This window comes from Dysidea avara, chromosome 12, assembly GCF_963678975.1.
Source record: "Dysidea avara chromosome 12, odDysAvar1.4, whole genome shotgun sequence".
NCBI lineage: Eukaryota > Metazoa > Porifera > Demospongiae > Dictyoceratida > Dysideidae > Dysidea > Dysidea avara.
The window spans coordinates 15,641,263-15,665,810 of record NC_089283.1 but is presented as its reverse complement, the minus strand read 5'-3'; the positions used below and the strand labels follow the sequence as shown (position 1 = coordinate 15,665,810).

Genomic DNA, 24,548 nt, shown 5'->3' with positions numbered 1-24,548 from the left:
CTGCATGCAAACTATGACAATCATCATTTCACACCATGCACACAATATGCTTTGAAGGGAAGAGACGCAATTAGGCCAGAGTCAAATATGCAGAAACATTTTAATCAGTGAAATGGTCTATTAGGGCATTTAACTCTAAGGGACTGTTCTAGAGGGTAGGAGGCATTTTTCTGTTGCAGTTTGCATTTTCTACTGACTGGGTGTATTAGAGAGTATTAATCTGTTTTCAGGCATTAGTATTTGGAAATATCCACATAATACACTAGCCTATGCTGGCATAGCACTCTAGCCTATTTATTATGCTGGCATATTTGCTGCAGGCTGAGACACAATAGTTAATGAGGTTTGTTTATTATTTGAATTATATAGTTTGACCATAATGTTTAATGGTTGATTGATTATATACCTGATTGTGATCTAGTGTGGTTTTGGCTCTCCACAGGTTCCTTCCAACTGACACTGGCTACAAGTTTATGTAGCTATTTATCCATCTAATCTTGTTACCTGATTTAATATCTGATCTTGTCTATAGTTAGGCCATCATTGTTATATTCCTTCTACCCGCATCATTTTTTTATGTAGCCACACCAAATTTAATTGCCATTATAGATCACATGAGTGCACTATTTCATGATAGCAGGAGGCACAGAGTGATCAAGTTTTAAGGTAAAGCATTATCTGTGCATGGAAACATAGCAGAAGGTTGGAAGTCCCTCCACTGTTGTTCAACAAGGTGCATGGTGTACAGCCCTGGCAGCCTTCAAGATCAGGATACTCTAATAGAGCAGTCAGAGACTGAAATAACAAGAGTTAAGTGTATAATCAATAATCAATAACACCTCTCACCCGCATCATCTTTTGTTCTGTTGGGTGATGGGAAACAAGCAATATAATAATGATGGCCTTAAGTGTTCATGAATCTCCACAGGTTCTTTCCAAGTGACTTTGGCTGCAAATTTATGCACAGTAATTTGGAACATAAAAGTACTTCAGCTAAGACCTTCTACATCCCAAATACCAGACTGATTGGTTCAGCCATTTGACAACTACAGGTGTCTGGAAAAAAGATCATCTATGTTGATGTGTCACTGTATAGAGGTTGAGCACTTTGACCATAATGGTGGGATAAACCAGCTAGTACCCCTACTAATCGAAGCAAGTTCTTTCATATTGTACCCTTTACATCATTAAAAGATGTCTCAAAACCATCATACATGCAGAGATTTGGACTACACGGACATGTTATTGCACTGTATACTAGACCCATCTGCTCGAAAACATTAGTTAATGGCATGTAAGGAGTTGCTGCAGACAAAACAGACCATACCTGGATCAAACAGCAATAGCACAATGTTCACAGCAACTGTTTCCATCATTTGAGTGGCTGTGGAGATGTTGCAAATGCGTTGGCTTCTTAAAAACCAAAGAATAGCGGTGTCCGGAAATGGTAGTCAACGAAGCACGCTGACTTCAATGAGCCGTATCTTCCATAGCTGAGACTCCAAATTTTTATCAACACACGTCCATAGACTGATGTTACATTCCCTAGAGTTTGGTGGAAATTGGAGCTGTAGTTACTGAGTTCAGGGCTACTGTCCAGATTGTTGATCGCTTTGTTTGGTTATTGATTGTTTTCCGGACAGATATATTGGCTTCGTATTCCTAGCTGCTTCAAAGGTTCGGGCTGAAATTTTATATTCAAAGTACTTTAGCTTAGACCTTTATACGCTTCAAATATTTAGACTGATCGGTTTATCCGTTTGGCAACTACAGGTGTCAGGGAAATAATTGTCCGGTTATTGATGACTTACTCTAGACTAGTACATATCAATTGTACCATGTGCCCCCCTCATGATATGTGCACACTTACAGACACACAGACATGCACACAAGGACTCAGCTGTCATGTGAAACACAGTTATTGCCACACAGCCAACCAGCATTGGGATGCCTGTGCACCACTCAGGCACTCGAGTCTTGTATAGGAAGGAGTCTTGTGCAAGCAAATCCCTGGGGCAGAACTAGTAACCTACAGGAGGACTGTCCAGGTCTCACAGTGAGAGGCTGCAGAACCCTACTGTAAGTTCCAACACTGCTAAGCAAGACAAGGATGGTTGGACATTTGCTTTCCCAGGTAATGTTTATGCTATACCTTGGAAGGCTGCTTCCCCAGTTGACACCAGGCCACCAGGCCCCCATCAGGGTAAACTGGAGCAATGTGAGTAAAGTTTCTTGCTCAAGGAAACAACAACAACACTAACTTGGTATAACCAGGCATCGAACCTGGAACCTTTCCATTACCAGGGTAATAGGGTGATGTTCAAGCCACTTGGCTATGCTGTTTCACACACACGCACGCACACACACACACACACACACACACACACACACACACACACACACACACACACACACACACACACACACACACACACACACACACACACACACTTATGTACATACATACATATATGCACGTACGTACGTACATACATACATATGCACGTACATACGTACATACATACATATGCACGTACGTACGTACGTACATACATACATATGCTCGTACGTACGTACGTACATACATACATACACACAGACAGACAGACATACATACATACATACACACACATACAGACCGACAGACAGACAGACAGACAGACAGACAGACATACATACATACATACATACATACATACATACATACATACATACATACATACATACATACATACATACATACATACATACATACATAAGCTGTGTGTATGCATGAACATAATGTACATGGACTAAATTTAAGTACTTTCAACTATCCCCTTTGTTTACAAAATACACAAAACTTTTTTTCTTTATACACAAAATTTGATGTTGTTTCAAATATTCATGCTGCACTTTACGGTCACAATTGAATAATAATATAATCACTACATGAAATGATGTGTATTCCCAGCTTGTTCCATTTCTTAATGTCTTTCTCATTTCTAGGAGTGTGAAGAATGATTTCTGAGTACACACGAGTCCATGAAATTGTTTGTCTCATTTTATGACGTCGATGTTTTTGAAGACTGTGATGGTAGTTATGAGAAAACTCCTTGCCACACTCTGGACTTTGACTGCAATAAATATTGTTTTGGTATTGCACAGCACCTATTGATGTCATGCCCAACCCCGGGTAGAGTGGGGCAATTGACAAAGTCTAGTGTCTGGAACTGGGGTTAAGAAATTCCACTATGCCCCCACCTCAAAAGAGGGGCTTCTATAAGGGATTTGATTTACCTATTAAAATAATTTTGGTTCAACAAACTGCCACCGTCAGCAACCCCACGGGTGGGGCAAGATGTAGATGTCAAATCCCTAATAGGTGTATGGGGTCCCTGGAGGTGGGGCTTGACATTGATAGGTGCATTAGTATGTGCATTGGTATGTGCATATTAATTTTCTTGATTGAGTAAGTTACTTGTTTTATTAGTAGCTAAATTATTCACTTGTTAAATGTGCTCACGCATAGAAGGTACTATATATAGAGCAATAAAGGTGTAATGGTATATAGCTAGCTTACTTCTGAAGTAGAGAAGCTTCTGAACGGATCGTTCTTCGTCTTTCCTGGTGAAGCCAATGATTGCTTGTATCAGTGATTGTTGGCATAAGCGTCAGCAATATATCAAAGTATCACAGATGCATTAACTTCTTGAGGTAGTTAGTCAAGATCACGTGATCGTTGCTAAGCAACGAACAGTGTTTTTTGGGGATACAATGAATCTAAAAAATCCCGCACTCGACAATCCATGACCACATAATTTTATTGAAGTCATCAGTAAACGTCGAGTGACGTCATAACTTAGAAAAATCACCACTATAAAAATAATGGTTACTAATCTATCCGGAACTAGTCAGAAAGAAGTAGTAGCTAGAGCAAGGCTGTGCGGCGAATTCAAAAGGTGCAAGATAAGTTGACGGAAAGAAGTGAGTCAATGAGATTATGCACTGAATAGCTACTTTTTTTTTGTCATTGCATGTCGAAGGCGCCAGCATGAGCGCAGGCCGTGATCGATGCTTATGTATTATTTGCAATTCATATGGCTACGCATATAAGAAACCAATTTAAAACTTGTTCCCGACACCCATGCTCCTTCAAATGTGTCTACCCCTTCTGGTGGTGTCAGCCTCTGTGGCTGAAATTGCGAAATATTCCACTTTGACTACTTCTTTTCACTTCTCTCCCCTTTGTATCGAGATCCTGGGTTCTTGTGCACGTTCATTGGTGCGGCGGATAGGTTCCTGGGTCATGGAGCGGACTGGAGAGCTACACAATTTTTTTTTAATTCAGAAGATTTCGCAACGCGGTAACGCTGCTTTAGTGATGACGACCATTCCATTGCCTCAGGATTGGGCAGAGTTAGCTACTCTGCCCGATTGGTAGATAGCATTGATTGCAAATGATGACCTACCAATGCAGTGTTTAACCGCCTGGTTATTAGTGATCCTAATAGTCTGATATGATCCAAAAAAAATAAATAAATGAAAATAAGGCCAGGCCACTACAATGAGATAACTTGTTTCTCATCAACTTCTCATAGAGTAACACATGCGGGCAGGTGGGCGGGTTATCTCACTATCTCATTATTGCACAAGCCATAGCTATAAATTGCAGGATGTATTATTTGTACAAAACCAGTATAATAATCCTTTATTTCAGGTTATTGGCAGGGTACACACCAAGCACTGGTGCGAACTAAGAGTAAAACTCCGAGTTCACATAAACTTCAACTTCAGTAACAAAGCTTTCAAGTCCTTTACGAGAGTTCCACCAGTCTTGGGGTCATGTACCATACCCAAGTACAGCAGCAGCAGCAGCAGCAGCAGCAGCAGCAGCAGCAGCAGCAGCAGCAGCAGCAGCAGCAGCAGCAGCAGCAGCAGCAGCAGCAGCAGCAGCAGCAGCAGCAGCAGCAGCAGCAGCAGCAGCAGCAGCAGCAGCAGCAGCAGCAGCAGCAGCAGCAGCAGCAGCAGCAGCAGCAGCAGCAGCAGCAGCAGCAGCAGCAGCAGCAGCAGCAGCAGCAGCAGCAGCAGCAGCAGCAGCAGCAGCAGCAGCAGCAGCAGCAGCAGCAGCAGCAGCAGCAGCAGCAGCAGCAGCAGCAGCAGCAGCAGCAGCAGCAGCAGCAGCAGCAGCAGCAGCAGCAGCAGCAGCAGCAGCAGCAGCAGCAGCAGCAGCAGCAGCAGCAGCAGCAGCAGCAGCAGCAGCAGCAGCAGCAGCAGCAGCAGCAGCAGCAGCAGCAGCAGCAGCAGCAGCAGCAGCAGCAGCAGCAGCAGCAGCAGCAGCAGCAGCAGCAGCAGCAGCAGCAGCAGCAGCAAACAGCAGTGTTAGCACGTGTAAGCTAGTCGGTCTTATTATGTGGAGGGACTCTGCATGGTTGTGGCAGAAGTAGCAACACTAAAGCTACTATGACTGTCAGATATATATGATGGCCCTGCACATAGGGCATGCAGGTCACGGTACCAATGCTAGTGTATAGTCTAATGTACATTGTAGCACTCACTGTTGATGCCTTGGTGGTTGTTGATGCTCCAGAAAGTACTCTACTCAACACAGAAGTAAACTTATTAAATGGTGTCTATATCTCAATGGGATTGCAGTTTTCCATGGAAATAGTGCTTTTCTACGTGATAAACCCACTACCACAACACTAAAACAAAAGCCATGTTGCAATCTCGTGCAGTAATGAGTGCGCATGGGAAAAAGAAAATTTTGGTGCGGGCGGTTGATGAGAAACAAGTTATCTCTCATTGTAGTGGCCTAATAAAAGGAGAAAATAAAATAAAAATGACATAAATATAGCTATTAGCTATGGGAGTATGGTGTTGCATGCATGCTATACAGTATACGTAGCTATAATAATAATTATGTAAATGGATTTTCGAAAAGCGGCCACACGCATCCAATTCGATTAACTTACATAGTGTTCAAGTAGCATGATACAAGTCTGAAATTTTCTCTATTTTATTAAGTCATGTTGGTACTCACTATTCACCAAATTTCAAGTCAATAGCATTTTCCAATCTTAAGGTTATGAATTGTCGAAGTTGGTAAATTCGAGCGGTCACCAACTGATTCAAAATCTCGTACACCCCTGGCTGAAATCTGATACGAAATCTTTGAAATCAGTAGAATTCTATAAAATCTGAATTCAAATCTTATATTATAATGACTCTGTGATCTCGCCGTAATTCTTTGTTCATCATTTTATTAGCTTATAATTGAATCAGGTAGCTAATAACTAGATCGGAGAGAACTATTGCCACTGTAACTAAACTACTGTATAGCCACATGCTTACGATTTGGAGAAAATAAGATCGTTCAAGGTTTCTTTATTCGATATACCTCGCGTTATAGCTACGTCGCTATGACTATAGCTAACTATATCTACAGCTATAAGTATTATGCTATTTTTAAAAGTAGCTATTTATGTTATTTATCTAGTTATACTGAGAAGCAGAGCTATTTATATGCTTGAGCTAGATAGCTATTACGATTACTATATAGCTACAATATAGCTAGCTTATATAGTCCAGTTTCAACAGCTTTCACTTCTAGCTTTTATAGCTGAAATATCTACACTAAATATAAAATTATGCATTAACTAAACTGAATATATGCACGGTATCACCTCGGGTATCTATGACATGTGAGCAAGAAAGCATCTGATGTATTCATGTTTTCTTTTCCTCTTGCTTTTAGGAGGTTTCCCTCCTGCTTTTAGGTGGTTTCGTTCCTGCTTTAAGAGGTTTCCCTATTTCCATTTATATAATTGTAACCGGATTTGCCAAAAAGGAGTCTTCCACACACATCCAATTTACCAACTTTGACAATTTATAACGTCAGGTCAGAAAGAGCTATAAATTTAGTCAGAAGTGAGCACCAACATAGCTGAATAAATACCGAAAATTACAGGGAAATATGATACTCGAATACTAAGTTATGGTCTCCCAAGTTTATAGAAATGGATGTGTGTGGAAGATCCCTTTCTGCAAATCCTGTCACAAGACCTTCTTTAGTAGCTACATAGATTTCCAAATCCACTGGGATCTCTTGTTTACTGAATAGAAAGGTTGGAAACTGCTGTATGGCTACTGTACTGTAAAAAATGCTTTTAGGAGGTTTCCTCCTGCTTATAGAAGGTTTTCCTCCTGCTTTTAGGTGGTTTCCCTTCTGCTTTAGGTGGTTTCCCTCCTGTTTTTAGGTGCTTTCCTTCAAATCTTGTGAAACAATTTTGAAATCAGTGAAATCAAGCAAAATCAGTTAAGATTTTGAAATCCGTACACTGATTTTCCCAGCTGGTGACACTTCGGTTAAATTGCACTGTGAAAAAGGTGGGATATAAGATGGTATTTCCAGTGGCTTATTGAATACAAATAAGCCTTAATATAAACCCTGTATTATACTCATGTTATACTTTAGTATAATGCATACTATACTATTACATGTATGGTTTCAGTTTAATTACCACAATACTTGGAATAGCTTATATCTGATATAATGCCCACACTATACTATCACATATAAGGTTTCAGTGTGTTTAACACATTTACTAAAGCCTTATAGGGATTGTTAGTATAATACAGGTTATACCAAGCTTTTTTGTATTCGATAAGCCACTGGAAATACCATCTTATATCCCTCTTTTTTCACAGTGTTGGATGTGTGTGGAAGACTCCTTTTCGCAATTCCGGTCACATATACCTAGCTAGTAATAATCTATTATGTAACTACTGAATAATCAACCAAAATAAATAGGTCATGGGTTACTGTGATGCTCAACCCATTATCCCCTGCATGAGAACAACTTTGCATTAGATACGTACAATGAAATCTGCCATTGCGAGAGCCATTGTTTTCAACTTTGGATTACCAGTGTAAATGTTGTGCAGGGAGAACTTGATTGACCAATTCTATATCCACTATCCAAAGCAGTGGTAAGTATGGTCTACAGCTACCTCACTATTTTTGGTCGCTACTCAATAGTGGCCTGGCATATAGAAAACATAGCCAAAAACTACTTAAAAGAATATAAGAGTTTTTAGTAGAAAGTACGTATTAGAAGGACATCTGAAACTTGTTCTCAGGCATTCGTTATAATTCTGTCCATCATTACTAGTAACCCCACCACCACTTGTCCATGCACTATTGTTATAATGGACTAACAAAAAGCTTTAACGGATTTTCAGTAAAATGATAGCTATGACTACTAGTGGTGCTTATGTTCATTACAAGTACCTCGAACATTTATAATAGAATGATAGTATTTTTCAGTCACCACTTTTCAGTTCTTATAACACTGCCTGTGTCTTTTATGTTTGCACTATTTGTTCACTTCAATATGCAAGCCCCAACATAAAGCCAGCAGTTCCTATGCTTGTTCATTTTTATTGCCTTCTAACAACTGTGGAATACCTAACTCCAGATTGGATGACCCAGGTCACAAGAGTCATGTTTATTCTAGTATCAAGCAGGTCTCATCCACTTTGTAACTTACATCATATCATGTGTGATAACGAACTATTAATTTCATTGACAAAGCATTCTTGACAATTGATTTTGAGGACAAAATTAATCTAATCAGCTTAGTTCCGGGGGTGAATAATAATTATATTATAGTGGCTTGTGAATAGTAAAGATATATATACAACAATAAAAACTGTAATGTGAGATTATAGTCAAGCTGGAGATTAGTCAAGCTGGAGCTTAAGAGAAGTTCTCAATCATGTACAATCATAGGTGGCAGAATGAGGGAGGGGGGCTCAAGATCCCTTGATGTGATGAAGCCTCCCTTAGAATTGATGTGATGAAGCCTCCCTTAGAATTGAAGCTTCCCTCAGAATGATATCTTGCTGAAATCATCCTTCTTGGAGTGGGGCTGAAAACTGTGAAAAAATTGTTATGCTCTAATATAGAATATTCATAATAGAGCAGTCAAAGTGCTTCATAAAACCATGTTACTATCAGTAAAACACTCCTACAGTGGGAATTGAACCACTGTCCTCTTACTTTGAAAATTGGTATCTTATGACTGTACCAGGTGTTTCCAGTGTCTAAAGGCTACTTATATACAGTCAGAGTTGGGGTAGTTACCTCAGAAAAGTAACTAGTTACTAGTTACACGTTACTTTTATTCCATGTAACTTAGTTACAGTTACAGTTACTTTTCAAAAGGTAACTAAGTACTCTAGTTACTAGTTACTTTCATAGTACAAATTATGACTTGTTTTTTGCTTTTGTAACATGCATTTTGCTCAGATATGCATCATTAAGGGATGCAATACATATGTGCACTTAAAATAACAATTCTGTTGCTTCAGTTTTAATTATTGCTACGTCTGTTACTCAAGCTGAATCATAGAGAACAGTACACAGAATCTGTCTACTTAATGTGGCTGTAGCATATATGGCACAAAAATTGAAGTGCTCTTGTTTTTAAAGCATAATTAGTTATAGTTACAATGCAACTATTGTATTTAGTTACTATTGTAACTTAGTTACTTTTCAGACAATTACTCCTAGTTACAAGTTACTAGTTACAAAGCAAGTAACTAGTTATATTACTAGTTACTTTAAAAGTAATCAGTTACGTAACTTAGTTACAAAAGTAACTAGTTACCCCCAACTCTGTATACAGTAAATGGTGTTTGTTTATTAACCCAGCTAAAAACTTTGCCAAGAGGTTTAATGCAAATAAAAAGTTGGTACTTTGGTTGAAATGTTTCAAATTGTGATTAGTTATGGTGAACTGTGAGACACCGTGAAAGCTAGAATGATTAGACAGTCCTCCAGACCTCCTGCTGCCAGAGATTATATACTCCGGTCAACTCCCTGGCCTCACATCAACTACTTCCTCCACCACCATGTGCAATCCCTTTGAAAGCAAGAAGACATTTGTGACCAGATTTTACAGAACCGAACCAAATCGCACATCAGGCAAAATCAAACTAACACCACCAGTGGATAGCTACACTATCGTACTACAAGTTTTGACCCTCAGCACTACTCAAACTACACGAGGCTGCTTTTAATAGACGTCTTTTCTGGGTGGTGTAGAGTGCCCAAATGGCGGTTTCAGGCCTTGTGAAGGACCTGGCTTGGCAAGAATCAGTGGTTTACTGGTGGACAGCCTTATAATGTTGGCCAGACGTGTTCTCTGTAGATTTTGCTACATATCAGCCACTAAGGAGCCAGCACAGCCCTTTAATCTCGTGTCTGGACTCCAATCGTGGTCTGCCTCCATTTTGAGGCCTATCTTTTGCCCTCCCCGCCACCCCCCAGCCTCCACCCCCCAGCCTCCACCCCCCAGCCTCCACCCCTTTGTGAGCACTCGTGATACTACTTCGCTCATCTAACTGCTCAGATTTTCTATCTTATTTGGCGGGAAACTGTACAAGCAGCTACAAGTACTGGAAGTGGCTTGAAAGGTAACAGATTGATGCATCTTTTGTGTAAATTTCATACGCGTGCTTGCTATCCTTGGAGAGTTATGCTGGCTTTAATTCTTTAAAACCGTTTATCTCGAAACTTCTAATGTGCGATTTGGATCGTTTTTCCAAAATCCAGTCACATTTGGCATAACACATTTAGCCTTTAGGAAAAATTATATGGAACTGCTCCCAATTGTCAGTTGTTGGTTTGTACTGACAAGCTCAAAGTGTGATATGTTTTAGTGTTTAATTGATATATACATAACTACATGCATGATAATTTTAGCCATAACATTGACTGTAACCAACTTTGTAGTTAAAATGTAGCTCATACTCTCCAGACCCTTGTTTCATAAAAATTTTTTTTAAGTGGCTGTCTCGGTCAGTGGGTCATGCAAGCCAGTTGTGTGATCAAAACATTTTACAATGCGCTTTATATTGATATTGTAGACATACTTATTGTAACTGTACATGTAACTTAGCCATGTTTTTCAGAAAAAAACATTTTAAAATTTACAGAATTTTATGATGATACACAAATGTTTAACCCATTGTAAACAATGCTTTATACTGTAAAACTATGATTGCATCATAATGTTGGTTTTTTGAAGATCCGGTCACATTATTATAGCAAACCTCAATGTGTCTATACCATTTCTGTTTGTGCATGAAGAACATGTTTACACGCAGAGCACTGTGTCAGAAATGCTTACTAATTTTTGTAATGAAGCTCCTAAAATGAATATTATGGTGATAGTTGGTTTTGTATGTATGACATGTATATTGTGATTATGTGATTTCTATGAAATGAGCTTAGGTGGTTTTAAGTAAGCCAAGCATATAGTAATGTCTCCAAACAAGTATGAGATAATTGAGTATTATCCTTAATATGAAAGTCAACACTTGTACTGAAGGGGAAGTGTCATATCTGTAGTGTATTTACCATACATGTTTTATCACCATCAATTTGGTTATTAACATTGGCTCTTTTTTCTGAGAGTTGATTTCTTGTGAGCTCCATTTACCTTTTGTATGCCCATGCAGAAGAGAGTACAGTATTTACTAGTTAAATACATTTCCCTATTTAGTAGAATGTCTTATGTGAGCTTCAAAATATGAAATGCAAAACTAGAAACTCACTGGTTTTACTAGGAAACAAATTGTATTTCATATTAGCTTAAAAGTAGTGTACTTTGTTTTGTAAAGTTTAGTGTGAAATCAAAGTATTTTAGTGCATATACTATTTACAATAATCATAGCAATGTTGCCACAGTGACATTTGATTATGTAATCTGTTAGTGGTTCCAAGCAGATTTGTTCAATTACTGACCTCATCATCCAGTTCCCCTATAACATGTATTTTTTGTGCTTTTACTATATAAGGCTGCATGGGAAGTTGACACAATGCAGGAAGCTACAGTGGAGTAAATGCATGGCTGCCTGTGTGGTCATGTTAGGTGTTCAGTAGAGCAAATTATTGTTCTTGTGCTGAGTCATCAAGAATTACATAATATGAATGCTAAAAAATTCTGCTTTTACTCAGCCTGTTCTCATTGTGATATGAAACACAACACCAAAAGTGACAATAGGGATGTGATAGTATGCATAATATTTATGTGTGCAGTGGGATTCATAATTATAAGGTTGATTGTGTAAATCATTCTGGTAGTTTCTGATCTCATATAAAAACAATGCTTTTATTTATGGAAGCCTATAGGTTCTTTTATAAAGGTCTTTGCACATTGCACAGTGATACACAACTTTGCATATATATCACATCTTTGTGCATCTTAGCACATAAAGGCCTTTGCACATTTATTATCGAGACGAGTCTTTCTGTCACATGACTTTGCTAAATCATAATTGCATATTTGTTGTGCTATTTTGTTATGTTGTACCACATTAGAAACCGTTTGTGGTAAATTAGTGTAAAAATCTTAAACATGGCCATTAGCAAGTTGAACCTATCCTATCCTGATAGCATAGGGATTCCGCTTTAGTTATACATGAATGTGCTGTACCACCCAAAATACCTTTATGTGAAATTACTGGTTCCTATATATCTAGCTGTTTAAATTTGTCCTCTTATTACTTGGTAGAAGCTAACAAGTTATTCTTTCATGTGTAGATGTGGGGGACACTGAGTATTTGATGTATTTTTCACTGACATCACAGACTGCATTTTCATCACAAATGTAGCTTGTCCATGTAAAGCTGCCTTGGACATTTCTTATTGTTTAGTCAATTGTTAGTGGTGTTGCTATAAGTTTACTACATATTATGTCATTGGCAGGCATTTTAATTCTGTTTTACAATATTTAGTCATCACCCCTTCCCTCTACCCTTATGTACATAATTTAGGACAATTGTCACTTTAATTTTGGTACCAGACAGACACTAGTTGTAGTCAGACACAACATGTATCTTCTAGGAAAATTGTCAGGATGTCCTGGTCTGTGTATTCAAAGTCTGTGTACTCTTCAGCTGCCAGTTGTGACCAGGCACACCTAGTTTTCAAAGAAAATAGGATTAATGTACTTACCTTTTAAAAATTAAACTGTATGTATGAAAATTGTATGCAACATGTTACGTACTGAACTCACACTTGTAACCTATGAGCTACGTACTGTAGGTGGTATAATATCTGTTATTAACAATTCCAACTGTCATGCATGTCTCACATAATGGGTGGTGGGCTTCACCCACTCCTGTGGGGTACTAGTCCTGTCCTACAAGAGGATTTGCCTATACGTACTCATGGTATCTGAATAGCGCACAAGTGGCCCAGCGTCTTACTGGTTAGGCATGACTGTGAGTCAACAGCACCCAAAGCCAATTCGAAAGCCTTTTTGTTTATTTCTTTGCCTGACATACTTCTCCATCTGAGCAATCCTGATCACCACACTGTTAAAATGAGGTGTTACAGGTGCACCCATCGTAAAGGTGTTCATGTACACCCATGGTATTTACAACACCCTAAGGGAGTACTGTAGCACTAGGGGTGTTATTGAACACCACAAATTTCACATTATTCCCCATAATAGCTAAGCCACTGTAAGGGTGTTTGCCTACACCTTGGTATATTGAAACCCACAATCGGATGCTTCTATTAACAATTAGGTTATAAATATATTTTGTTAACTTCTATAAGAGTGACTTGGAAACAACCATGTGATAAGTATAAAAGTGTTGCAAAAATATAATTGTGTACTGCTAATGTGGTTTGTTGTTGTTAATCATTGTGTATAAATTGAAATCAAAATGAAGGTTACCGGAATGTTATAGCAAGCCTACATTTCTTTTCAACAAAATGCCACCATGGAGAGCACTAGAACACCATTAAAATGTACTGTGATGCCTTTATAGCTATTCCTAGAACACCCTTAGGGAGTATTGTAACACCTTTTAGTTGCTCCTAGAGCACCCCTGGGGAGTACTACAACTCCCTTCAAAGGAGTTTAATTTAAACAGCAGTTAGAACTCCTCTAAAGGTGATTGGATTACACCCTATTTTTAACAGTGCAGGCATTTGTTCTTTACACTCTGTATCAGTATGCAAACTAACACTAGTCAGAAGCTGCCAAACTATTGGTCATGTCCATACAACACTTACATAATTGGGCAAGCAATACTGTAATTTAAAAGGGAAAGATCTGTAACTTAAAGTGTTTTATTATTATTATTATTAGCACTTTACAGTGACCAGCACTGAAGGTCTGACAGCAACATGTGCTGCAGCCTTAGGATTACCTAACCTAATTTCAAGGACTTAGACCTAGTGACTTGACTTACTGACTGATAAGGTGCAACAGAAAAGGGGCCAAAGTAAGGGAAAAAATGTAACTATCAATTGTAAATGAGAGGAAGTATAATACATAAGAAAAACATTCTCTACAGAGATTGTCATAGTTGGTATAACAGTAGACTGATGCTCTCATGTAAAAAGCTGCTTAGACACCAAGACCAAGGGAACTAAGCGATTTAGTAACCCGAGGCTGTAGCGCCCCGAGTGCAGCATGGGTGCTACTAAGGGCCAGAGGGTTACCAAATTGCTTAGTTCCCATTGGTCACGGTGTTTAACTTATTTAGACTATGGTTTAAAGTACATACTTTTATAGCCAGAGCATTAGGGTGGGGTGAAAGAGCAATGCAGAACAGCAGAATGGTTTCTTCCTGAAGTTCTTACAGTGCCCACAAAAATAATTATTCGACCGGTAACCAGAGTAATGGCTAGAGCTACAGTAGATACACCGCTAAGTCTACTATTTATCCAGAATTATCGGAGAAGAATTGTATTTAGGCTCCGGCCTATTATGCCCAAAATTTTACCTATTATGCTTTTGAGCATTGCTCAAAAATTAAGCCTATTATGCTCAAAATTATGCTTTTGAAATCAAGAGTATGCTCTAGAACTGACTGTTTTATTAGAGTATATCAGCCTTTCCTGACTGCTGTATTAGAGTAAGTGACTGCTCTATTAGAGTATCTCGATCTTATTTCTGCAAAGTGTGAATAAACAACAAAGAAACGGTTTAATATGTTATATTACGTGTTTTCAACTATGAAATGCACTAGTAATACTATTAGCAGTGAATATTTACTTTCTTTCAGGCGCGCGTATTGCGCATTTTAATTAAATTTTCAAAAATCATCCCTATTATGCTGGCATTATGCTTGATGCTTTTGGTCACCTATTATGCTTTAAATTATTCCGGCATAATCGGCCGGTGCCTAATTGTATTACAGTATTGGTATTATCAAGAACTCCTGTGTACCTTTCGTGTTATAAGTATTTTTCATGTACAAAATTGCCTGAGGGTGGGTTACTAAATGAACATGTGTAGGTGACTAAATGAACATGTCAGGTGACTACATGATTTAGTAACCCCCTAAATGAGCTGTACCATAGTCTAAAATTAATTAATAGTATGCATGGTATCTTGCCATATTAGATTACTAGTGATAATTTTCTTGGTACAGCATATGTGACCGGATTTCATATAACAAGGCTTCCACACACACAAAATCAAACTTACGATTTTACCAGAAATGGATTGCTGGTCTACTACACTATCATATTTCACACTGTATTTCCTTCAGCACTGGCAAGTCTGGTTTCTGTAGCAGCTTTCTTCCGAACCTGTCAAAGCCATGAGTGGGAGATTGGCGCCATTAAATGGTCATGGCTTTGTGATAATTGTGTGTAGTGAGCTGGGACTTCACAGAGAGCTCGCCAATAGTGTTCCCAGTCAATCTGGAGTAATTTGAGGGCCATGGAGGACCATGGAGAACCCAAACTTGGCCTCTGGATTCCAATTGTCTTCTTACTTCATTTTATACCCCTATATTAAGACCACCGTCCACCCCCACCCTCCCACCCTATTACTACCCCCACCCTACCACCCTATTATGTACTACCCCCATCCTACCACCCTATTACTACCACCTGTGATATTATTACCCGCTCGAAAAAAGCTGCCCAAAACAGGGCAAAGTTTGGGTATCAGAAATGTATACACTCACTCAGTGATTGCTAGTGAACAGATGAACAATCGGTGCAAATTTTGTTTGCACAGCTGTAGGCACTGGGAAGTTATTACACAATGATTCCTTAAAATCGCCATATCTCCTAACAAAGCTTTGTGCGTCAAAGCCTTGTTTTGTCAAAGTCAGTCACATATAGTGTTAGATGATTGGATTAGAGAGGGGCTTTTCTGTGTATGCTTGGCTTCACCAGATGTTCATTCTTACATTACATACATGGTACATGTTTTCAGAATAGTTGGTATTTGTATGTGTACAGTACTTATGAAAAGGCATCATTGACTTTCTACAGAAAAAACTATTGTATGTACCATAAGAACATGATCTAATTATTTAACAGGAACTGCAGTGATGACCAATACATACAGTGGCGGGAGATGAGTACATGGACATCATAATTCCCTTTTTCTGTAGTACATACCACTTGACCACAGGGCAATATATGATACCATCCTGTGGTTAGGGCGATATCATGATATAGCCCTGACCACAACTGCCTTTAAAGCTGAGGCTTACAAAGTATCAGTTCCCTTTGATTCTTCATATAGAACTGCTTAAAGTTTGCATTGTCGGTTTGAATTTAGTATGTTGGTTTAGTTAGGCTAGGCATTCTTTTAAAAGAAAAATAATTGAGTGGGTTAACATTGCATATTTCAGTTACATGTACTAGGCATCACCAATGATTGTTTTCATAATGTGGGAATTGTTTTTTTCTACACGGCACATTTCAACCACATGACAAAATGGCTCAGACATTCTCAACCTAGCTATACTCCTAAGTATTTATTTTATTAGCACCTTAGTTGACTTTAGGCATCCACAAATGGTTATTTGGTTAAAAATGGTATCACTACACAACCAGCAAAACCCAAAATCATTTCTTTTTTGTGCCCACAATTAAAACCCACATGTATAAAAGTAATGTGGTGAACGCAGGTTTGTCTTCCTTCATCTATTAGGTCAGCATACCTGAGTAGTATATATTATCATGGCTTCTCAAAATTTTCCTGATATACATATGCCAAAGCTCAAGGGCCACAGGCCCTTGGGCTTTGGCATATATGGCTTGGGCATATATGTATATCAGGCAAATCTCTCATGGTCATAGTGTAACTATTAAATATATTATTATTATACTGATATAAATAAATATAGTCTCTTCCGTTGCATGATCTTTATTCTTATTCAACACTTGGCTGTGCTTCTTTTAGTATATATGTTGACTGCCATACATGTATGTACATATTTAAAGCTGTTTCCAAAACTGTTGTGAAGTGTGTTTTTGTATTTATGTACATTGTCATAGTTTCTCATTCTAACACAATGGATAACATGATGTTACTCTTGCTGGTACTTCCATTGGGTGCATTTAGTTATAGATATAACTGTAAGTAATAAATATGTGTGAATCCATTGCAGCTACAGTGTATGCGATGAATAGTTATGAAGAAATGGTGTATTATGTACATGCATCCCATTAAATTCATCTAAGTAAGGTTGTAGGGGAATGTTTTGGTGAAAGAGCTGATAATGAATTCCTCAAAACAGCCATCCAATTATTTGTTCCAACTATCCTAACCTGGGAATATTTAAGTTACAAAATAATCTGTGTAAACATGATCAAGTCATTATTTTGGTCACACATTTATTTGTCTGACATACAGCCACACTGGCTTCCATTGGTCACACATGTCTAGATACTGTAACTCTGCTGGTTTATGGACACTGTGATTTACGATTGCAGATTTGGGGCGACCATTTGTGGATGTAAACTGCACTACAGATCATGAAGCACAAACACATAACATTAGCATATTTTGGAAAGTGGATCCACCTGCAAATCTAAATCTCACACCTGCGCAAATCTCATATCGCTTGGCAGATGCTAGAGCAGATATTTACTGTGATAGTACTAACAGGAGAGTGGCTGTAAGTTGCATACTAATGCTATACTACACACAATGTAGTAGCAATTTATATTATGCATATAAGTGAATAGATGTGAATGCTCTATTAGAATCTATGTTGATGTCACTAAAACTATTGTGTAGATGAAAATTATACTTTTGAGTAATGAGAGGAAAAAGAAAGATGTGCCAAGAATAAAATCCTGAAGGTTGATTAATAATGCATAAATATTGATGGGATGGTTGCTAGGGAGAAATCTGTTCACTCAAGCCATCACCAAATTTATTTTAGGTAATAATCAAGGGTTGCCTCACCAGTGTTTTGTGCCATGTTCACATGTGTGTATACTGTAAGTTATTTACTTGTGTATCCATCAGAATGACTATAGTAGAACTTCAGATGATATCAGTAACAAACATCAGTTAAGCTATCAGATCTCCCCAAAGTATCAGTATTATGAGTCTTGCAAAGTGTCGTTTTCTATGATGATTTTGACGACCCTTTCCAGAATTTTAGTATCACTACTACTGTAAAAGAGTGTCAACTTGAAGGTTAGTTATAACAAGAGTTCATAATAAAAGGTACTATTTTAACTCTTGGTTATAAGGAGAGCTAATTGTAACAAAATGTGAAGGAATGCTCAGTTCCATGGTATTGTTGAATTCCTGTAACCGACATTGTATTATGGCCACTGTTGGTATAATGCTTGATCTTGATTGACTACGGCCATGGTGTGATATGGAAATAATTATTTTAAAAGGAAGAAGACAACTACCAATGAAATTTCAATATGTAGTACCACCAGCTACATTTAGTAAAATGTATCACTTGAAGAAATTAAAAGAGACCACTCAAGTGCTACAAGACAAAATTAATAATATATACTCTGAGTAAAATTTTATTGATATACTTGTAAACATTGAATTTGTAGCTTCCATAATGCTACTGTATGTCTGTATGTTTGGCTTATGTCTCATAGTATTTGTACTCATCTTTCTGTATTGCATTATACGTACATTCGTATCATTGTTATAAAATGTGGGCTATACATGCATGGGTACATACAGTGCCAATTATGTATAGTATTTGCTCTCTGTAGTTCCCAGCAAAGTCCTGTCAACCCCTTCAAACATGACTATAGAAAATGGTTCAACATTTAACATAACATTTGAATATTATGCTGTACCCCCACCAAACTTCACATGGTACATCAATGATGAGTTTTATGAGACAGTAAACAACACAACATCAAGTCGTACACACACTATGGTGTTCACTGATGCTAGTCAAAGAGGATGGTATCAATGTGTGGTAGAGAATGAGTATGGAATTGACGGCTACTCTAGTTTTGTGGAAATTTATGGTAATACTTTATGTGATTACACAATGTACAATGTTGTGTAATGTTAGTAATATACAAGTAACAACCAGCAGGGAACCAGTCCCATTTATAACTGTAGAGTGTTAATTTGTACAGTATCATTGAAAGTACTCTAATAGAACAGTTACAATAGTTGTTCCAATACAACAGTTGATGGGTGAAATTTCTCTTAGAATTGATCTCAGGAGCTAAATTTCCATTGGCATTATATACATCTATACTAATTCTTGTACTTTCTGTGTAGAGAGTAAACCATACATATTTGTTTACTTACTAGTCACTATCCTAGCTGACTACCGTGCACATGTCCACATGCAGTTGCACAGCATGCAAACATAAATCCACATGAATGCACATAAATCCACTCTAATAGAGCATTTAGAGCAGTCAGTTGTATCTTGCCTTCAAAGCTACACCCTTAGGGCCAGTGGGTTAGCAACCTGACTCGGTTTCAATTCTGTACTAATAGTATAATATACATGTGTACATGATGAGTAGAGCCCTCAATAATTTATAATAGCTCAAGATGGAATTACATAAGTTCTTGAAATTTGGTTCATTTGTAGTTCTGCTTGACTCACAATTAATATTTTTTTATTTATATATTTTTATTTTATTTTTTTTGTCTGACATATAATTTTATGACCAATCAAATTTTCACCTATATACAAGCCATAAAGTGCACACTCTGTTACAACCCTTTCCCAAATTTGTAATGTAGCAAAACCACAAAGGTCTGCTCTTGACATCTTTACTGTCACCACCAATTATTTGGTTGGTCGATTTTTTTCTTTTGAGAAAATGTCTTTTTTTAAAACTGTTTTCTTAGAGTTCAGCTCATACTATAGTGAATCATTGGTACATACCATCAATCCATCTAGCTACAGCAGGGATGTGCCCACAGGGGTTGGTACCAACCATCACTCAAATAAAATAGCCACCACTACTTAACAACCACTACAGATTCACCTCTTACATACAAAGTTAAGGCTCCACACAACATTTCTGGATCCAACTCTATCTCTTGTAGCCACTACTATTCTAAACCTGGGCACATCACTGCACATTGATTCCTTGTATAAAAGCTTGTGTTTTTATTTCCTTTCCAGAATTTTTGACCAGGCCTGCAAACAAACAGGTATTTATTTGGATAGCTAGGTAGGTCTAAGTGATGCTGAGTGATTAATCGAATTTGAGTTATGGTAGAACACCATTATTATAACAGTAAGCTTAGAGAATCTTTGTGTTGACTATACAAACAAGTATAGTCAAGGTCTATAACATGATAGAAAAACAGTTGTATGGTACATATCTGCATGCAAGTGGATTCACACGATCACTCATAGCACCTTCATTCTCAGATGCAGTGACTAAAAAAGGGGCCAAAAACCTAGTTGGTAATGACTTTTGGTTAGTCGTAAATGATGATAGGGCTAGTTGTAAAACTTAAACAAAAATAGCCAGCTGCACCACAGAAGGTATAAACTCAAAGTTATATATATTTACGTGTTGTACAACTCACGATTTACTATGGGTATTTAAATAGAAGTATCTCAAGATCCTATCCTGATATAGCCATTTTCAAAAATTTCATTTCTTTGATTGAAAAATTTTCTTTCTTGCAGTCTACTATAAAAATTGCCTTAAAATCCTATAAAATGAGCTCATGCATATGTAATAGTTCTTATTTAAAAAAAAAACTTAATTATATATAATACTCTCAGATCTCAATCATTTCTTTCCAGATTCAATCTCGACACACTTAAATCTCAAAATTTTCCCAGGGTAGGGTATGCCCCAGACCCCACAAGTTAGTCAGAAATCTCTACAGTTTTCTCTTTACTGGCACTTTGTCGCACAAGCTCTCTCTTTACTTTAACTGTTTGGACAATCATGGCAACATACAGCACAAAATTACTTACTTCAATCACTATGCATACCCCACCCCCCAGTCTCAGGTTTGGGCTACCATAGTAGCTCTATTAACCACTGCTCAAAAAATGGCTCTAAACTTAATAAGTTTGAAGAATAGACAGCAGCATCATAAAGAAATAAAGCCACTAACAGTAGACACTATTAATATCTGAGGCTTCTATTTAAGACAAGGTATGGCATTTATCTTTCCAAATGCACTGGAAACCCTCCAGCTTGCAATTTGGCTTTTATACAGCATGTGTTTGTATGTCTATTGTTAAGTACAGCAATAATACAGTAGAATACTCACAAAAATGGTTTATACCCAAAGGCTAGTGCTAAAATAGAAATGCTAACATACTGAATAACTGTATTACCAGGTGTTCATTGTAGGGTCTCTAACTATCACAGAAGCTCCTATCAACATCACAGAAGCTCCTATCAACATCGCAGACACAATAAATGGTAGTGTGACATTCACTTGTACTGCTACTGGTATACCACTACCTACCATAACATGGAGTAGTGATAGCAATAACAGTATTGCAGCTACTTCTGATATGATTCTTGGTAATACTACAATACAGTCATATTTAATGTTATCAAATTTGCAAAGTGATGATTTTATGAACTACACTTGTACTGCTGTTAATGAGGTTGGTAGTGACAGTGGAACAGCAGTTTTGGGAAGTAAGTTGTTGATGTTTTTGTTGACAGTATGTGACTGGATTTTGCAAAATCAATGACTAGCACAAAGCTCTTGCACTATCAGGCTAATAATTTCTGTGCCTTCAACTAATCAGGTTTGCTTTTGGCAGATGGTTTTCTGTGTAACTATGCCAGACATGTCTACAGCTCTGTGGAGACCAGGGATGTGCTGGAGAAGGATCAAATACTCGGGACAGATGAGTAGAGAGCTGAATGCATCTCTTTTGTGAGACTTCACCCCATGAACTGCCACTGACAGACTGTTTTGTGGTCTGGTGCCTTCAATTACATCCATTTTGAGTAGCTAGCTTTCAGTGCAGACAACTTAGCTATAGTCTGTGTTCTCTAGTTTTAGCACTACTTTGTATTAGCTATTCTTGTGCATTCATGTCTACCATGTCATTGGAAACAGTCCAGCTGCATGTAATACCTTAGGAACACAATCAGTGTTAATTTCCGAATTGCACAACCATCAGATGCTGTGGATGCCTATAAATGAACTGAAGCCCTTGGGAAATGGTGATAACCTACAGTAAAACTACCGTTACTTACAAAGTATATGGTTCGGTATGTTCCAACTTTCCGTACATAGAAAGAAACTACATTGCTTCCTCTGTTATTTTGTGCTATCTGTTGTAAATGGAAAACAAGATGTCTGAGTTATAGGGCCATGAAGTTAATGTAAGCTTTAAAAACTCAGATATCTCCGTTAGATTCTAGGTGACAATAGATTTTGTGTCCATGGTCATCCATTTCCCAATAGTTTCTGTACACTTTTATGCTTAACTACAGCATCCAGTGGTTGCATAAACGTAATTAAAAAGATCAATTAAAATACCTTCCTCTTACATGCAACTGATATATTTGAGATGAAACATTCTTGATGGTTCTATTAGAGTATTTAACTGATTGACTGCTCTATTAGAGTGTTTTGATTGTTTTTTAATAATCACCCTACTAATTAGGGATTTGATGTAATTGCCATGTCATCAATATAACTACAACTTTTGTATATTAGCTAGTGTACACAAGTAGAAATACAGTGAGCTGCCAACATAATTGGTATTCTGTATAAGAAAAAAATGCTACACAAATGGAACCAACACATGTATCTTATGTGTCATTGAATCGAAATGAAGCAGCAATATTTAACTTTTCTTAGAGCAAATATATAAGTTTTATCAACTTGACACTTCTTTTTCTGCATGTACATTCAAACATGATGTCACATGTCATCATGATGGTGTCACATGACATCATTTCATGAATCATTTATGTAATTTATTATTTGTATTATACTCAGTAATAAGCATAAAACTTGAAACATAGTGATTTTATAACAACTATATAGTCACATATAACTTTTCTTGATGCTGTTTTATATACTGAACCTTTGTATGTATAACTATGTACAGTATCTAACACATAAATTATTGTTGACTATATAGTGATTCCAAAAATATTACACGGACCACAGTCCATATCAGAACTACAGGGAACAGTTGCTAATTTTAATTGTTTATCTAGTGGTATTCCTCCACCAACTATTTTGTGGACATTTACAAATAATAACAATGAAGTTACTACATTCAGCAGCAACAGAAATAACAAAACCAGTGAAAATGTTATGGGCGAATTAGATCTGTTTGATGTAACAGAAGATGACTTTGGAACTTATTCCTGCGTTGCAGTAAACATATTTGATACTGATACTAAAACAGCAACATTAGTGCTGAAGTCTAGTAAGTTTTATTTATCATATTGTTGACATTATATATATATATATATATATATATTATACACTGTTATTCACTTTTGCAAAATTGTTACTCAGCGAAAACCACACTCTTTTACTTTGTTGAAATTCCACAAAGTTAATTAGCAGCAAGTGATCATTCTCATCACAGGTAGCATGTAGCTTTTCTGGTTCTGACAAGTGTCTGTCTTTTGTGCTTTGCCTTTCCTTTTATCTTAAGATCATTTTCTTCCTTGTACAAGAACACCATACCAAAAAATTAATTTTCTGTATTGAAACTTTCCTTGGAGAAGCATATTTAGATGCCACAAAACTATTTGAAACATGTACTGTAAGAGGGAGTAGATACATGTAGCTGAACTTATACAATGATTGCATGGAACCATGTCCTTAAACAATAAGAACCCGCTCCACACCTTTTATGATGAAAGTGGATGTCCATGCCCCTTACTGATCAGCTGTAATTTTATTGTAGAAAGCAAGACATGGCATTGAAGTCAGCATCAAAGGCATTTGTAGTCAGAGCTCTGTTATAGTTAGAATCCAACCATGGAGTATCATTATGTGCAGATATTCATTTCTTATGTGTAAAACTCATAAGTGAACAACATCAAATTTTAGAAACTTTGAGTTCGAACTTGTCACTTTTCATAATACATCAGAGCTCTATCCACCATACCACCACAGCCAGTTGCTGAAATCCTGAATTTTTAAACTGTAAGACAATATAGACATACTGGTCTAGCTTCATATCATTTTGTAAGTCACAATATTGCCCTAACAATAGCGCAACATCTTGATGTTGCCCTGTGTCAGGGAAGTATCATACAGTACACTGGTACAAGAAAGCTCAACCCTTCATGATCCCTAAAA

The 24,548-nt window shown here is 37.4% G+C and overlaps 1 protein-coding gene and 1 long non-coding RNA gene across 4 annotated transcripts in view; one reads left to right on the top strand and one right to left on the bottom strand.

Annotated features, from left to right (window-relative positions):
• LOC136241698 (uncharacterized) overlaps window positions 1–24,548 on the bottom strand; it is a 101,683-nt gene that overhangs the window by 7,251 nt on the left and 69,884 nt on the right. The gene's annotated exons all lie outside the window — the stretch shown is intronic.
• The window catches only part of LOC136241686 (peroxidasin-like), a 42,075-nt gene continuing 21,380 nt past the window's right edge, over window positions 3,854–24,548 (top strand). Inside the window, exons 1-7 of one of the 2 annotated variants that reach the window (XM_066032947.1) lie at window positions 3,854–3,966; window positions 17,315–17,395; window positions 17,753–17,937; window positions 18,294–18,467; window positions 19,016–19,279; window positions 21,605–21,901; window positions 23,368–23,661. In XM_066032947.1, the coding sequence (XP_065889019.1) occupies window positions 19,048–19,279; window positions 21,605–21,901; window positions 23,368–23,661 (823 nt within the window). In that variant the 5' untranslated portion in view covers window positions 3,854–3,966; window positions 17,315–17,395; window positions 17,753–17,937; window positions 18,294–18,467; window positions 19,016–19,047. Of the gene's footprint in view, window positions 3,967–17,314; window positions 17,396–17,752; window positions 18,208–18,293; window positions 18,468–19,015; window positions 19,280–21,604; window positions 21,902–23,367; window positions 23,662–24,548 lie in introns of both variants that reach the window. The other variant, XM_066032946.1, reaches the window with a different exon arrangement.